Source organism: Hibiscus syriacus, unplaced genomic scaffold, assembly GCF_006381635.1.
Source record: "Hibiscus syriacus cultivar Baekdansim isolate YM2019G1 unplaced genomic scaffold, ASM638163v2 tig00110174_pilon, whole genome shotgun sequence".
Classification (NCBI taxonomy): Eukaryota; Viridiplantae; Streptophyta; class Magnoliopsida; order Malvales; family Malvaceae; genus Hibiscus; species Hibiscus syriacus.
Window position 1 is genome coordinate 2,663,974 of NW_024062612.1, and position 17,930 is coordinate 2,681,903.

The following is a 17,930-nucleotide window of genomic DNA, read 5'->3' on the forward strand; positions in this document are numbered from 1 at the left end:
TTTTAAGACACTTTTAGCCCTGTGGTTAAATTCACCACCTTGAATGTTATTCTTTCACTATCAGTAACCAACAACTGGGCTCTACGACAAGTAGATGTAAACAATGTATTTTTGAATGGTGATATTCAGGAGGTGGTCTTTATGCAACAACCACCAGGTTTTGAATAGGTTGCTCTGATGAAAGTAAGATGGTTTGTCGCTTGAAAAAAACACTCTATGGGCTAAGGCAAGCACTAAAAAATTAGCATACCAAGCTTCGAGATAGCTTGTTAAGCATCAGTTTTAAATAATCACGAGTTGATGTGTCATTGTTTATCAAGAAGAAGGGTCTTCACTACATATATCTCATAGTATATGTTGATGATATAATCATTACAGGCCATTCGAGTGTTAAGATATATGAAGTAGTTCGATTGCTAAGTGATATATTCTCACTGAAGGATCTCAGTCAACTTTCATATTTCCTGGGCATTGAAGTCAAAAGAACCAATAAGTACCTTGTTCTGTCACAAAAGATGTTTGTTATGGAGTTTCTGGAGAAAGCCAACATGTTGAAAGCTTCTCCTACACCAACTCCTATGATAGCAGCCACCAAATTCCATTGTGATGATAGGGAACTTATTGTTGATGCACACAACTATCGCAACATTGTTGGAGGGTTACTTTATGTGTGCCACACAAGGCCTGGTATTGCGTTCTGTGTTAACAAAGTGGCTCAATATATGTATACACCGCGACAGTCACATATGATTGCAGTTAAATGGATTTTACGTTACTTGGTTGACACGGTGAACTTTGGTCTGGTATTCACTGTTGTTGGAACTGGAGTGAAGGTTGCTACCTTTGCAAATACAGATTAAGGTGGTAACCTTGATGACATAAGATCAGTGTCTGGGCATAATGTCTTTGTTGGCAATAATTTGGTTACTTGGAGCTTGAAGAAACAGAAATATGCATCTCGCTCTACAATGGAGGCTGAATACAAGAGTTTTGCTGACATGACAGCAGATGTGGTTCGGATTGGAGCCTTGCTTGCAGAACTTGATATATGTCAGAAAGAAGAACCAGTCATATGGTGCGACAATACTAGTACTATGGCTATGAGCGTAAACCCTGTCTACCATGCACATACCAAGCATGTTGATCTTAACGTACATTTTGTGCGAGATAAGGTTGCAACAAAACAAATGTGTGACAATTATGTGCCTGCTGCTCATCAGATTTCTGATGGCCTGACCAAGCTGTTAGCTCGACATGCCTTTAAAGAATTTCGAGAAAAATTATGTGAAGTTTTGTTGAAGAGCATGAGATGAGAGAAAGTAGGAAAAATGTTGAAGTAAGCCTGGAACGAGCTACTTGTAGTTACAGTTGATCATTGCTCGTGTTGATGTCAGTTACACTTGTGTGAATGTTAGTTGCAGTCATAGCTGATCATTGCACGTGGAGTTGTTGTGGTTAGGTTGTTAGTTGGTTAGGGTTGTTAGCTGGTTAGGGTTGTTAGCAGTCATGTAACTACATGAATGTATGAACGTTATATAATGCATGTAAAAGGAAGAGTTAAACAATAAGAAAGAAAGCATTTGTTTATGGTTTCTTGTTGCTTAGTGTAGTTGCTTTCGTTCTCTCAACATAGTTGTACTAAATATACATAGATTGTTGGGGGTAATTTATACATGAAGTAAAGCATGAGATGGATGCGATAGTTATTTACAGTAATATATGCAAACTCTAAGACTAAGAAATTTCATGCATGATATTGATAGAGTCGTCCAAATAGAGTTTAGGCCAGTAGGAAGAAGTGGCTCCGTTTTTGCTGGAACTACTGCTTGCATCTTCAGGCTTACTAAGTGTTGTGTCGATTGCTGTAAGAGAGATGTTTGGGGATGGAAGAATCCAATATGATGAGTTCTCGGTCTGGTTATTGATTAGTGCTTAAATTATACAATATTTTATGATCAATTACTCCTTTATTAGCTATTTTAAGTTGTTAACTTGGCATTTTTCGCTCATTTTCGATAAAGGGCATTAAATTCTGAAAATTATGTTAAAACTGACGAAATTGTGCAATTTTTGATTTTCTGGATTCATGGCAAGAGTAGTGGACATGACTTCACTGACGTGACATCCAATCATCAGCTCCTAAAAGGTCCAGTCAGTAGTGGCGTGAAGACCAAAGACTTAGCCGAATTTTTGAATTCAAATTAGGATTTATTTTATTTTTATTTTATAAATTATCTTTTTATTTTTAAATGTTATATTTTAGGCTTTTTGAGGACAATAAATACCATATTGGGGTAAGCCTCAAATTTCAACTCAATCATTCTGAATTCATTTTCAACTCTTGGCTCTTCTTTTTTAGTTTAATAAAGTTTTCCTTTATTTTATTTTATTTTCTAGTTTTAATTTTATTTTTCTTTCAAAATTCTAAGTATGACTTATATCATGCTTAGATAAGTTTTCCATAGCCGAAGGCTAAAACAATGACTCGATTCAAAATCAAGGGTTACATTTTTAGTTTTTGGAAATCAAGGATCGATAATCGACCAGCCTTTTACAATCAAAGCGATTTCATTTCAAAAAGTGTACGTTTGAATTGAATTTCAGTTTTAATTAAAAGTTGGGAGGAAGGATCAGCCTGTGGCACATTCGACTTCCTGTGAACATACTTAGCGGCGGTCTGCTAAGGGAAATTGAAATCGGGTTAAATTCTCAATTGAGACGATATAATCCGAGTCAGATTTTACCATAACTTAAAAGCGTTGAATTAGTAAGCGATTGTCACAATTGATTCACGAAAGAGTTGAGATCTAAAAATTGATTTTAGATTCTCGATTCATTTGAGAGAAGAACAAGTTATATGGGTTGGGTGCTATAGATTGTAACAGGCGTAAGTTCGGAGGTAAAATCCTATTAAAGGATCGATTTGAATCGAGGAAGAAGCTTTAGCCCAATGCTGATTTAATCATATTGAATCTTCGTCTTTAATTTCATTTTTACTTTTTTATTTATTTAATTGTTTTCATCTTTAATTACTTCAATTTCTCATCAAACCCCCTTTTATTGTCCTATATATCATGCCTAAATCGGAATCAAGAGTGAGAAATTCTTCAGTCTCCTAATCCTTGTGGATCGACTTTACTCTCCATATACTATTCTTTATTTAATTTTATTTTGAGATTAAGGATATTTTTATTTTGATATCAGAACGAGACGCTGTCAAAATTGGCATTGTTGCTGGGGACTAACGACAAATTACTGATTTAATTTTCTTTTCTTTTTTTTATGACCGGGAAAAATATGGGCAAATTAGAAGAATTTGATCCGGAAATCAAGCGCGAGCTAGACGAATTCACGTTCAAACACTTCGGGAGAAAAATGAAAAAATGACAAGAGTAGGCAAATTCTGAAGATTCGACCGACGCCACATACAAGGAATCGACGGATTCCACGCAATCCACCAATTCAATCGATGTCGATTACACACCCATTGCTGATCCAACACATGACGTACAACAACCAGAACTAATGGGCGATCAAACCATCCATGAACTTCCCTCAAGTCGAAAGGTCATTTCAACTCAAAACGGAACTGATACATCTACTTCCTACCTTTCACGATCCTCCTAGCGAGAGCCCGCACAAGCACTTAGCAGAGTTTCATTTGGTTTGTTCAAGCATGAAACCTCAGGGAGTATCTGAAGACCAAATTAAATTACAAGCATTTTCATTCACTTTATTTGGCATAGAGAAAGAATGACTATTTTATTTACCACCAAATTCGATAAATACTAGGGTTGATTTAAATCGTACTTTCCTCGATAGATTTCTTCCAGCAGCGAAGTCAAGGCGAAGTATAATTCGATGCTAAAATTTAGGCTCCTAATTGAAAAAAAATACAAAAAAATTGATCCTTCAACAAAGATTCCGTGTCGGGTGGCCCTGGTCTGGGTATGAATTGAACAAATAAAGCTTTGATACTAAATTTTTTACAGCAACTTTAAAGTATTAAAATATAAAGTACACCAAGTTTCCACCCAGTGCATCCAAAATCTCAATGTCTTTGCCAATTGCTATCAACTTCTGGGTCCTAATTCCCGCGTTCATCATCTTAATAACGGACAAGTTTAAAAAATCCCATATATTATGTGTTCTAATCAAATTCAGTGGTGTTTCTAATTACAATTTTGATTATTTTTATTTTTAAATGTATATAATTTTTATATCTTTCATTTTTATCCACGTTTAAGCTTTATAATTTACGTTTAAGTCATAAAATCAACTTCTTCGAAATGAGTATTCTAGCCATGAGATCAAATTCTTTCCATTATAATTTGATAAAATAATTTGGTGTGGTGTATTTTTAAAATATAGAATAATGAGACATGTTTAATTTATTTTTGACAAATTCTAAGTGACCATAATCCTATTTAGAGGGAAGGGGGAGAGAGACTTTAAATGAAGGAACATGAGTGTTTTTAGTGGTCTAGAACCCATAATATAAGGAAATATGATCAAACAAAGATAAACAACTTGACGAACCCACCAAATATACTTGTGTGCGTGTTGAAATTATTTTTACAATTATATAAATTTGTTCATATTTAAAAAAAAACCCAAAATAAAGAGAAAATTGTAATATTTGACCAATTTTTGAGAAAAAAATGTAACGTGTATATGTTAATACAAAAAGGTTATCATTTTAGGAGTCTAAAGTTACAAACGTTATCATTTTAGGTGTTCGAGCCGTGACGACCATTAAATTCTACCGTTAAAAGACACATATCGTGTTCATGTAATTTTAAAATTTTATTTAAAATAAAAAACTTAAAATTATATTTAAAAACTCCAATTTTTTTCGAAAATCTTAAAATAAAACCTAAACTTTGAAAAACCCTAAATCTAATCCCTATATCCATGTTGATCATCACCCTTGCTACCATTACCTTCGACCGAACCTCCACCTAGCAACCATTTTCCCGACGAAGAGCCACCACAACTAGAGCTGATGGGAGTTGAACCATTGATTTCATCGTCGGGGTGTGGTTTTTCGGGTGATTGTTTGAGGGTAAATGACCGTCGTGTAAAGGTGTGTTCGGGGTAGGATCAATGGCAATGGCGGCCAAAGCGGCAACCAACAATGGTATAAAACTAAAATTAGGATTTTTAAAGTTTTTGGGTTTTTTAAAAATATTTCTGAAAATTTTGGGTTTTTTAATATAAAATATTTTTTATTTTTTTTAAAAAATTCAAAAATATCATAATGTGACGGATTTGCTTAATGATTTTTTTATGTCTATTACGGCCTGGGCGCCTAAAGTGTTAACGTTTATAACGTTAGGCACCTAGATGAATCGGAAAAAGTTAGGCACCTATTTAGAAAAAATGATTTAGTTTAGGCATTTATTTTATAATTAAGCCAAAGGTTTAAAAATTGAATCCTTAAAAGAAATGATCAAATTATAACAAGAAGATTAAATTTGTTTAAACTATATAGTACATGGACCTTGTATAAATTTTACCTTCAAATAACCGACGTATCCTGCAAAAGATCTGCAGATCCAACTTTATATATTCTATTATATTGTGGTAAATTCAAAAAAAATCACTGTTGAATTATTTTCTCAACTCCCCTGAATAGTGTCCGTTGTCCTTTCTTCTTCCTCGCTTCTTTTCCCGAAATATTTAATGCCAAATTGGCCTCCCTGTAGTCTGCAGCAATGTTAGTATCTTTTACTAGAAAAAAAGTTTAATGATGCATGGAATGGATGGCTTTCGGATTAAGCTTGTCTCCTGAGAAAACATTGGAAACCATTTTAAAGAACATGTGTTTAACAGGTAACCTAACTCGGGACCGTGGGATATGCTTGACGGTTGATTCATAATTTAAGTTTGCTTTTTTGATCGACTGATTCTATGAATAGCTGGCGGCTTCAACAGCTTCTAACTTGTAACCCCATTTTCTTTATTTTATCCCTTGCAATCTGTTATTCTTAATATGTTTGTATGACCACCACTGCTATGTGAGTCTGTCTCCATGATCCATACTATAAAGGAAAAACGGAAAATTTCAAAGGTTTTCATTGGGGATTCATGCACGTAGTAAGTTACTTCTTTGTCAGTCATATGAGATGTGGAGAGATTATTGTATCTTTCGAATGTTTACTGTCTTTTTAGCATCGAATTTTGTTTCTTGATCTTGTTAAGAACTTATAAATATTAATATAATCCATAGATTATGTTATATTTATCGAAGTTAATTTCCTATGTCGAGTTATTGTTAAATTTGAATAAAAGATCGTATAACCCAATTAAAGGATTTAGAAATTTAAAGAACTAAACTAAAAGAAAATAGAGAACTTGAAGAATGAAATGATAAAATTGGTGGAGAAGCTTACTAGGATGTGTTTAATTTGCCGGAAAAATCGTTATAAAAAATATTTTTTTCCGAAATCACATTACCATTATTTTGTTAGTAATCCACCAAATTATACATTATTGCTTTCTATCATACTCATTTTCCTTTCTTTCTTGAGGAATCACTAGCTCCAAAAATAAGTCAACAGTATAAAAGTGGGGAAATGTAGCTGGACCAAGTCAAACATTATGAAATGATGTAATTATTCTTTTTTAAACATATTTAAAGAAAAAAATATATGATGCGAAGATGATGAACTAGCAGCGAAAACAAAGTTTAGTTGTTGGGGCAAGTTCCTCTCCTATCTTTACCAATATATATAATGCAAATCAGCATATTATAAGTCCTATGGAGTTTGTGGCAAATTTGAAGTATTCCATGAATGAAATTGGAAAACTTATTATCATTCAAAAAACATATGTTTGTTATGATAATGAATTCTATTTTCGATCGATAAATATCGATTGCATGTATTGAAAAAAGAAATTATAAAATAACCATAATAATGTGTATTTAAATACCCATCTCAAACTGCTCCAATGTGTTTGCAAGGAGGGGTTTGGCATGGGTGAGGAGGCACACCAAAGATCCAATCAAGAACATTTAAGTATTTGGAGCGAAACACTTGCCTCTCTTGTGCATAGCAATGCATTATGATAGCTGTTGATAAGCTAAAAATCACCACATCAGGTCTCTTCAGATTCTTTGACCCTGCCAAATACCCCTCATCAGCAATCCACGTAAAGAAGCTCTCTATGGCTCGTGCAAGGCAGTAGAGTGATATCTCCATCCTCCTGCTTTTCTTCTCAATTGCAACACTCAGACCTGTTGGAAACTGCACAATTAACAAACTTAGGCTTACATCTCAGATGATAAACTTTATGTTACTCCGGCTTGGTTATTAAGTTTAGGATGCATGTATTCTACATGGACATGTTTAATCAAGGATGGAAGGCGGGGTTTGGGGAGGTCTCAACATAGAATAAATTGAAAAGAGTCCTTTACCGTTCCAATTGCTATCAATGGTATGTTACATTTTCTCGAGGACCTAAACAGCATGCAAGTCCAAATCCTGTTTAAAAGGATAGTGGTTAGCTCAATTACAAAGGCCAGCATTTTACATGCGATTGATTTTGTTAAATTAAGCTATATCCTTTTGGTAGAACAACAATCAGATGCAGAGATGCAAAAGTTTCTATATCTCTCTTCAACTGACTATTTCATGAAGGTCTTCTCCCTCTATTTTTCTGTCACTTGCAGGAAATTATGAAATGGTATTTACTCTGTTAATAGTTATTTTAATTGCAAAGTAAAATCTCAAGGGAAGTCTAAAACTCTAAATTGAAGTTGAAAAACATTAGGAAATACAGATAATGGAGAACAAACATACAATTTTATGAATAGAATGCATGCAGTAGAAATAATATTAACACTAACCAAGCTGACGTGCAATAGGTAGATAAAAATAAGCTTGATCTGGAAATATCAACAATACTTTTTCCCAATATCCTGTAAGGCCTGCATTAAGTTCAAAAGAATAAGTCAAGATGATAATGGCGAAATGGATTAATCCTAGTGGGGAGGGGATTGAGGGCAGAAAGAAAGCAGAAGAATAAGTCTGCTACTGCTATAGTGTTTTTCCCTGATGCCAAATTATGAGCTCAACCAAAAACTATAGCATCCGCTGTAACTAGCTCAAGCTCAATCAAATTGTGAAAGGGCTTTTACCTACTATAGTAAGCTCAATCAAAAACTAAACAAATTTAAAAAAAAATATATTCATCAAGAACAAGAAAAAAGCCTAACTGCGTTACCTTCTGAAGAGGCCTTGACGGTGAAATATCAAAGCAGGAATCAAATAAACTGGAAGATATACTGGTAATGCCCTTTTATATGCTTCAATGAGAAAAGTAACAGCATGTGTTCCGCATGATTTATTCCCGTGTATCATCTGCAAACAGATTGAGAACTCCAGCTTAATTCTCAAAAATAACAATATGCTTAATTCACAAACTCTACGATACCTACAATAAAACCTATTACGTTTCCGTTATCAACCATGTTGATTAATGCAACTACTTCAAGGATCTTATCATAAAGGGAACATGTTTTTGGAAGAAAATAGTGAATTGTGGATTTATTGCAAATGAGATCTGTTTGCATGACTTGTAAAGACTTCAAACAACGATCAAGTGTATTAAACTAAACTACTTGGCACTTGGCAGAAGAAGAAAAAGGAGAAACAAGGATCATACTGAGCAAGGGATTTTCATGTTTGGATCTAATTTAACTTCCACCCCTGTTGCCTTGTAAAGTTTCTCTATTGCTTCCAAAGTAGTGAATGGGAGGCTGCTTGCAAGCTCTTTTACACCTTGCAGGATGACAATGTCCTTTCCACCATGTTTATTGAGAAAGGACTTATATGATGGGGGCAAACTATCTTGCTTCAAGATGTAAGAAGTCCTGAAAGTACAAATGCTACCACTTCAAAAATTATGCCCAAACAGGTAATAACATTACAAATCATCCTTTAACGAGAACACCTTGTGTAAAATTTGACCACTCCCAATGTTTGACATTGATTCCGCCCCCTCACAATACCACTAAAGTTTAATGGCAGAAAACAGCACAAATAACCAAGAGAATTTAATTGAAGTAACATACAAGATTTCTGAAGCAGAGAGACACATAAGGAATATGTCACCATGCTTCCAAGTAAGAGGTTTACAAAGCTTCCCAAATCGTTTACTCTTTATTCCACAACGCGATGCCAATACAGCAGCTTGCACAAGTATGTATATGGACAAACTCGTGTGTTGCGTGTTAGACCCGGTAAGAATCATGGAAGGCCCTGCAACCAGCCCGGCTACTAACGCCCGCCATTTTGCAGTCCTAATTCAAAATTTTAACACAACTAAATGAAACTCAACTTCATAACAATTTTCATTTCAACTTTAAGATAGCAAAATTATGGTTAAGAGCATTGCCTGTGACGTCCTCCTCGGGTAGCAATGATTTCATCTATGGAAACAAATGTACCAGCAAAAGTTCCAAGAAAAATACCGTATCTAATTGTCTCCTTAATTGCCATAAACATTGCTTCTTTATCAGAAAACGCGTCAACTTTCCTAAATCAGAAAACTATTACTATTTTGTTATTCTTAAAACGATTTAAAAAGAAATGCTTAAATTCTACAAAACAAATACCTTGATTTCTTGCGCTGCAAGCGTGCGAGAATCGAGAAGATAGCTAAGCCACCTTGCAGGCCAGCTCCAATTGAGAAGCCTTTAACTGAAGCGACGAAAATTCTTCGCAACTTTTCGGGATCCGTTAACAGACTCGAATCAAAACCAAGAGCAGAGGGAGAACATGATGACGCGCAATGCGTGCAAGTGTCTTGGTGCGATGCGAATAAACCAAAATTAGTGTCTCCATCCTGGAAACCACCATCGCCTCCGGAAGAACACAAGCAGCGGCATCCGCTTTTGATGACTCCGTCGCCGAACGGCGACATGACGGTGACCTACGGTTTTTGGTAGCGGAAATGACGAAGCTTTTTTTCGGAATAAAACAAAGATCAATAAATGGCGAATTTTGTTGGTGGGAATTTAAGAAGCCAAGTTCGAAACTTTTCTGCATTTGAGATATCGAATAGACCATCGGTTGACACGACACGTGTATCATATAACATATTCTTTTGCGGTGCTTCCAAGTCCAAACATTTTGATTATCAGTCGTCCAAAATTGATTATCAGTCGTCCAACATAATTGTTAAAGTTAAAACTTATATTTGTTTATGAATATAATTAGGAAATATATTCAAAAATTACTCATGAATTTTAATTATATATATAATGTACCATGGATTTTAATTCTATGCAATTATACGTATGAAATTTTAATTTTGTTTCAACTGGACACATAAAAACATAATTTTAATCCAATTATATACATTTTAATAAATCTATAACTTCCGAGTCCTTACTTTTTTTGCCTCATTTCTGAATGACATTTATAAAGATTGTTTATTTCATTCTTTAAATGAGATTAATAAAGACTGTTTGTTTTACTGAAAATAAATCTCGAAAAAAAAATTATTACTTTTACAAATCAATCAACTTTGAGCTTACTTCTAATGCATTTACAAATCAATCAACGTTTTTGTTCGAACAAAACATATATACGGTCGGCTTTGCACGCATGGTCTCTAAGTTTCAACCTTAACAAGGCCAGGCCAGGCCAGGCCAGGCCATGCATACTGCATTTGATTAGCATTCTATACAAAGCCAGATGTTAGTTTACATAAAATTATATGTTCTATCAGGGTTGAATCAATGTCATTCACGAAATGTCAAACATGTTTTTTAACAGATATCGGCAGTCGCCGGATTGCAAGCATCATTCTGAAGCCTCCTTCAACAGGCTGAGAACAATTAGACGGCTATAATCGGATAACATATAACTGCTATTACCAAAGGCAGAATCAAAGTTTTGCACTTTGATGGGAAGTCCCAAAATTGACTGTCAGGATTCAGGAAGATTTCTTCTTCCCATTCTTAAGCAGAGAAAGTTTATTCGGATGTAATACAAGCACGTTCCACTAAATTGTTCCCGTCTTTTTGCCTAAAAATGGTGTGACAAATATTTGAATTCTTAACAAAAAGTTCCGGATGATTTGGATGAATCAAGTGCAAGTCATTTCATAGAATGCTTATATGCATTTTAAGCACCCAAGGTCCCTAGAAAATGATTATATATTATGCATTACCAAGGTCCGGATCATTTATCATGAGAATGTGCTATAAAAAATTATAAACAAAATCAAGATTCTAAATTCAATCAGTAACCGGATGCCTGGGTCTAAATTCAATGAAGGTTTCAATCGGTCTCTTGTCAGGTACACAAATATGTGGAGAACGTCAATGATAAGTTGACAACTGTTAAGTTGAAATGACTAATTCTTACCACTCTGAATCTTTTTGCTCTGATCATTTTCTGGTTAATGTACAAAATCATACCAGTCCTTTCACCGAGAGGATTGTCCCTTCAAATCACTTTGACAACAATTTTCATAAACTCGTATACAAAATAACTGATCGAAGCAGAAGGTAGGACCAGAAGACGAAAAGATGATATGTTATTATTGAGAAAAGCATATGAACCACAAATCGTGTGTTTGGGGGGGGGTATCCACCATTTAAACAATTAGCGGATCAAATGGTATGACAATATTATAATGAAGAAACTAATCAAATTCAAAGAACTTCAGCACAGCACTGATACAAATATGTTAGATGAACTCATGTTATAGTGTTAATATCCATTGTTTGATCCATGCCAGCATTTATAGAGGGAAAATTAGCATGAAACTTTTGAGTAACGATTTGTGAGATTTTAATATAAAGCTTATCCACTTACTTGTAGCAAGCTGGGAATTAGCCCAGCGTAGAGAGCAGAAATACCTCCTTGCTCAACTATCCTCACACCAGTTGCCAGCGCACCCATTTTGCTTGCCTGGACTTGCAATTGCAACTGTCTTCTCACAACTTCAAATGGATAAGTAGCAACTTCGGCACAAGCACAAGCAATAGCCCCATACAGTAGCGTCCTCATTGGTCCCAACTCTAGCTGATCCAAATCATTCAGTTCCTGCCCTGTTTGAATCATGTTCTGAATTCTTTTCCTCCCCTCCGGAGAATGCAGATAAGCTGATTTCAGCATAATCATACATAGGGGTGTAAATGAGCTGAGTCAAGCTCGAGTATTGCTGAGCTCGACTCGACTCGAAAACTCTGTAATAGAGCTCGACTTGACTTGAAAACTGGCGAGCTTAAAATTTTCAAGTTTGACTCGAACTCAAAATCCTGGACTGAAGCTTGTGAGCAGCTCGAAAAGGCTCGAAATGAAAAAAAATTATTAAACTTAACTCGATTTAAACCTCAAACTCAAGCTCGAACCTGAACCTTAAATATATGAAAAACTTACTGTATTTTAAAAAACAATCAATACATAAATGTTAATATTATTAATAATTTATTTTTTTTAAATAAAATCTTAATATATTATATTTTCGAGCTACTCACGAGCTTTTCGAGTCGAATATCAAGTAGTTCGTTTCGGCTCGTTAAGAACTCGAGTGGAGCTCGAGTCAAGTTCATTCAATCCGAGTATTTATCGAGACTTGATCGAGTCGATCTTGAGTCGATCTCGAGTAGCTCGCGATCTGTCTCGTCTCATTTACATCAGTTATAAACTTTCTCTGCTTTACTGAATGACATGGCATTGCAATGACAATAATGGGAAATTATCTTGATCATTTGGTCCAGAAACAATACTCCTAAGACATAAGACTAGATGAGGACATTTTATAACTTTGTTAAATCTCTAATAACACAAAGGATTAACAACTGGCCATGTGCTATTTCTAACAGTTGCCCCAAATGCACAATATAGAAGTGCATACAGCCAAGAACTGAACAAGCCTACATGATTAAGAACAGATTGAAGATAGAACAATGAAAAGAAAAAAACAAAAGCATAGGTTTCGACATACAGTATCAAGTGGTAAGCAGAGAACAGTAGCGGTAATGCCAGCTGCAGCACCAGCAATGAATCTCTCAGAATTTGTAGTCTCCTCATTTCCAGCCAATCTAAGCAATTGCTTCCTATACGTATCGTATGCATAAAAATTCACAGCTTTCAACGGAGCCGTGCGAAGAACATTAATTAAGTTCCCTTTCTAAAATCCAAGCAACCCTTCCGTCAAAGCAATCTTCTTAACAAGCTCAAATATATTCCTTTGTTCACCGCGAACTATATATTCCAGCGTTAATCTCTCTAATGAAGCAACAAATGTTCTATAGCATTTCAAACAATAATTAGAAATGCATAGGGATCTAGACAACTACGGAAACGCGCGTAGCTAGATTCCGAACGGAATTTGTTAACGTTACCTTGAAACCATGGCTGCGATGGCTCAGCCCACAAATGATTTGTAGTATTGACTGCGCCACGTTGCGCTACCCTAACATTCCGTTTGGCTTCAGCCACAACCCCCGTTGTTGTTCTTCTTCAGTTCATTTTGCAGTTGAAATTCCTTGTGTTCCGAAACAAGCCCATCGCTGCTCAAACATTCCTGCGAGTAGCGCAAGCCATTTTTCTGGAAGCGGAAAAATCTTTAAAGGGAGGAGCGAAATCGAGAAGGGAGGAGGGAAAACATGGGTCGTTGAATAGACCACCGGGGCCAGGTAAATTAGATTTAGAGGGAAAAGGGAGGTGAGCTTGGCAGTCGGGGAGGAGTTCTTGAATTGAATATGGAATTTGGGCATTGTTAAAACCGGTGGTGGAAAGACGGCGCCTGGTGATTTGGGGAAAGCTTATTCTGTTAGGGAATGAAGGGGAGATGAGTTAAATGGGACGGTGATGAAGAAGGGAGTGAAGTACATGATGGGAGGAACTCGGCTGCGGCTTAGCATCCATCGACGACCCAGCTATAGTACAAGCCCTGCCCCTTTACTCCTGTTTTGTTTAAGTTAATCGAGTGGGTTTTGTTGCCCTGTTTTCTTTCCTCTTTATGACTTTTCCTTTGATTTATTATTTAGTAGGTTGTAGTGTGATCCAAGTGGATAAAGGATAGGAAACCCACAGATATCCAATTCTCAAAACAGTAACAATTTAAATAAATAAAAGGGTAAACTATCTGTTTGGCCATCCATATATTATCTCGTTTCTGTTTGTCCACTTAACTTTTTTTTCAAAATCATACCTAGCGTTATATTTTATTTATGTTTTGGTCATCTACTGTTGACTTAACGGAAATGATGATGTGATCTGATATATTAATAATTGTAGTCTTCAAAACATATACATTTTATCAAATTGATCATGATTCAAAATAATTCAATAAATCTCAAATATTTAAAAATCCTATTAATTTGGTCCAATGTAAAATCTAAAAATCCCCCATTCCAAAATCCCAATCTTCCCTAAAATTTATTCCCCTAACATCCTCGCTGCATTTTTCCTCAGTCGTTGTTGGCGTCTCTCCGCGTCGGCCAACCGTGTGAAGAAGATAATATACTTTTGGCCTTTGTTAAAATGGAGAAATCTTCACATAAAACTGAGGTATCTAGCAAGATATGAGTTTTATCTTCTTCTACTTTTAGTAATCAATGAAAAGTATTGGATTATCATCCAAGCTTGAACTTATGAGACCTGATAATCACTTTTCACTCAAGTTAAGTTCAAGTGACACTATTGCATGAAATTCTTATAAATGTTTGCTTTAAAATGTTTCAAGATCAATACGCAGTAAATAAAACGAAGCAAGTTTCACATAAATTTAATTTTACAAATAGGTAAATCGTTAATTTGGTGTGTTTTACATGCTTATGTGAATGTTGTTCAATCTCAAGTTGTCAATAGGGTCGGCCTTCATGAACATTGAGAGAAAGATGTTAGTGTTAAAGCTGTAAATGTATTTATTTGTTTAGGCTGAATATTTGGGAGGAATATTTCCTCCTATGTTTGGAAGTTTATTTCTTACAAAACAAAATTTATACGGCCTTCGGGTTTAAAAAATGACTGAGGGGCTGTTTGTTTACTTCAGAATGATTAAGCGTGAATGATTCAGATGCTCTGTATGAATAAACTCTGAATGTGACATTGTTTGATAATGGTTCTGAATTATTCAGAATGTACTTATGTGATGAATCATTCAGCACTATTTTGCTGAATCAGTCAGCACTGAATCATTCAGATGTGAGAAACAAACGCGCTGAATGATGAACGATTCAACATTCAGCGCTGAATGATTCTATTCAGAGCCAAACAAACAGCCCCTAAATATTTAAAACATTAAGGGAAGATCAGGACGACATTGGGGAATGGGTATTGGGGAAGATTGAGATTTGGGAGGAAGATTTTGAGATTTTATATTAGATCAAATTGATAGGATTTTTAAATATTGAATATTTTTTGAATTGTTTTGAAATAAGATCAATTTGATAGAATGTATAAGTTTTGAGGACTAAAAATATTATTATATCATGTCACATCATCATTTTCATTGAGTCAATGGGAGTGAGTGACCAAAATAAAATAAAATTGGTACATTAGGTGTAATTTTGAAAAAAAGAATAGTTAAATGACCAAGGAAAATGCAAAAATAAATGGATAACAAATAAGTAAGTTATCCTAAATAAGATTATTATTATTTTGAAGAATTTCTACCGGCGGGGCAAAGGTGAGCAAAACCTTACTCGACTCGAAAAATCAATTTTTCGATTCGACTCAACTCAAGAAAATTTGACTCAAATTAACTTCAAGTTGTAATTTCATAAACTCGACTCGACTAAAAAAATTTTAAGCTCAAATTGAACTGTAAAATACAACTCGAATAACTCAATTTTTTAGTAATTAGTAGATTAATTTTTAAATTTGAGTCGAATCCCTCAAATTTGTATGATATATGTATATTACATATGAAAAATATAAAAAAATATATGTATTGTATATGATTATAAAAACCATTTAAATTGGAATCAAATAATATTATAAATATTTACAATTAAATTTAAATAAAAACTCAAAAATTCTGCTCGACTCGAAAAAAAAATCAATTCAACTTTGAGTTGTAAAATAGGACTCGTCAAATTGAATAACTTGAAAATTTTTTACTCGACTCGATTTATCAGTCACCCCTAAGGAGGGGAAGATAAATTTTGCTCCTAATGAGTATTGAACTTGCAACCTAGGAGAGAGGGGAGGTGTTAACTAAGAACTTTTAGCTAGGGGTGAGCAAAACTCGACGACCCAAAAATTTAATTTTTCAGATCTACTTGATTTGAAAATACTCGGTCAAATTGACTTCGAGTTATAATTTTATAAACTTGACTAGACTAAAAAAATATTTAAATTCAAGTGGAATTATAAAATACAAATCGAATAACTCAATTTTTTTGTATTTAATGAATTATTTTTCAAGTTTGAGTTGAGTTTTTCGACTAGGTATAATATATAGGGATGAAAATGGGTCAGTTAGGGTCAGATTTTTGGTTAACTCGACCCGACACGAAAATATACACCATTCACCCGACTCCGATCTGACCCGATATAAATTAAGGATTTAATTAAAAAATAATAAAATTTTAAAGGAAATTACATTATTATCATTAAGTTGGGTCGAGTCGGAGTTTTTTACCCTCCACCTAAAGCCAACCCGACTTTATCCCTTAAAAATTAGACTTGAACCTGAATTTTTTTTAAAATAAAACCCGACCCGATTGGATCGAAACTTTCGGATGCGAGTGAAATTTTCATCCCTAAAAGTATATGTATATCACATATATATATATATGCATCACATATGATTATAAAAAAATTAATTTTAGGGTAAACTATGTCGATAGTCCCCTATCTTTTCGCTATGATTGATTTTGGTCACCAAAAAAATTAAAGGGAGATGGTACCTAACATTATTGATCCGTTCGATTTTAATCTCTTAGCCGTTTAACTCCCCTTAACCTTTAACGGAAATATTGCATGGCAATTAAAATTTAAAAAAAATCAATTTCTTCTTCTTTTTCTTCTTCTTCTTCTTCTTTCATTAAAATCCTAACCTCTAAAATCAAAAACTCAAAAATCACACTAAATAATTAAACATCAAACTCTATTTGGCCGCTACAAGTGCATCTTTAGAAAACAGTTCAAAAGAACAAGAACATGTGATAATATCCATGTCTTTGTAATTTTACCGCTTGTGTAGTTTTGGTGTTGAAAACATTAATAATGTTGAAAAAAAAATTAATATGTTGATTGTCTGCAGCATATTACTAATCGCATCAAATCATTGCCTGGTTTTTCTTTTGGTTCATTACAGGTTTAGTTTGATTTGATAAAGCTGTGAGTTTGAGGTTAAAGAAAGAAAAGTAACCCCTAGTACCGATGCGGATAATCCGATCCGATCTGGAGTATCATATTAGGCCACCGGAGCGACCCATCATAAAAATAGCGGAAAATTTAAAACATTTTATCAAAACATTTAAACTTATAAAATCATTTATCAGTATGCATAAATAAAACAGATTTTCAGACTCGTATTTAAAACAAAATACAATTACATGCCCCTAATCACATATACCATACTCTGCAAGAAACCCTGGAAGAATTCCCTTACTGATGTCGATAGATATACTGGTACAATTCTTTTAACCTGAAAAGATGAGTAACAGAGTGAACTTTGGAAAGCTCAGTAATACAGAACTACCAAATGATGCTGAAGAATGTGCAGATACAGATAAACATATATTTTCTTATTGGTTCCGAACATCCATAGATTTTTATACTGAGCGGAGATCTTACTGATATTTTAGATGGTAACGGACAATGAGCTTTCAGTTCAGAGAAATATTTCGGATGATTGAGTTCATGAGATCAGAATAAGTTATCTAGTGTGTTCCTGTAAAACCAGTAAAAAGATACAGTTTTTTTAAAACATATATATATATATATATA

The 17,930-nt window shown here is 34.4% G+C and overlaps 2 protein-coding genes across 2 annotated transcripts; both read right to left on the reverse strand.

Moving 5' to 3' along the window:
- Positions 1-6,941: 6,941 nt before the first annotated feature.
- On the reverse strand, positions 6,942-9,943 carry LOC120217008 (transmembrane protein 135 homolog). Its single transcript, XM_039214249.1, has 8 exons — positions 9,623-9,943; positions 9,403-9,543; positions 9,080-9,307; positions 8,671-8,878; positions 8,230-8,366; positions 7,853-7,933; positions 7,421-7,487; positions 6,942-7,250 (listed from the first exon to the last, which is right to left on the reverse strand). Exons 1-8 carry the CDS (start codon positions 9,928-9,930, stop codon positions 6,942-6,944), a joined length of 1,479 nt encoding a protein of 492 aa, XP_039070180.1. The 5' UTR covers positions 9,931-9,943.
- Positions 9,944-11,797: 1,854 nt separating this feature from the next.
- On the reverse strand, positions 11,798-12,209 carry LOC120216917 (probable mitochondrial adenine nucleotide transporter BTL3). The gene has a single exon (XM_039214196.1). The coding sequence runs from the start codon at positions 12,141-12,143 to the stop codon at positions 11,823-11,825; it is 321 nt and encodes a 106-aa protein (XP_039070127.1). The 5' UTR covers positions 12,144-12,209; the 3' UTR covers positions 11,798-11,822.
- Between the last annotated feature and the right edge of the window lie 5,721 nt (positions 12,210-17,930).

Excerpts from the sequence above, each read along its gene's own strand:
- LOC120217008 (XM_039214249.1), bottom strand. The coding sequence starts at position 9,930 with ATGTCGCCGTTCGGCGACGGAGTCATCAAAAGCGGATGCCGCTGCTTG. Across the intron at positions 8,367-8,670 it reads ACATGAAAATCCCTTGCTCA|ATGATACACGGGAATAAATC; the intron begins GTATGATCCTTG and ends ATCTGTTTGCAG. Across the intron at positions 7,488-7,852 it reads ACCTATTGCACGTCAGCTTG|GATTTGGACTTGCATGCTGT; the intron begins GTTAGTGTTAAT and ends CCTTTTAAACAG.
- LOC120216917 (XM_039214196.1), bottom strand. The coding sequence starts at position 12,143 with ATGATTATGCTGAAATCAGCTTATCTGCATTCTCCGGAGGGGAGGAAA.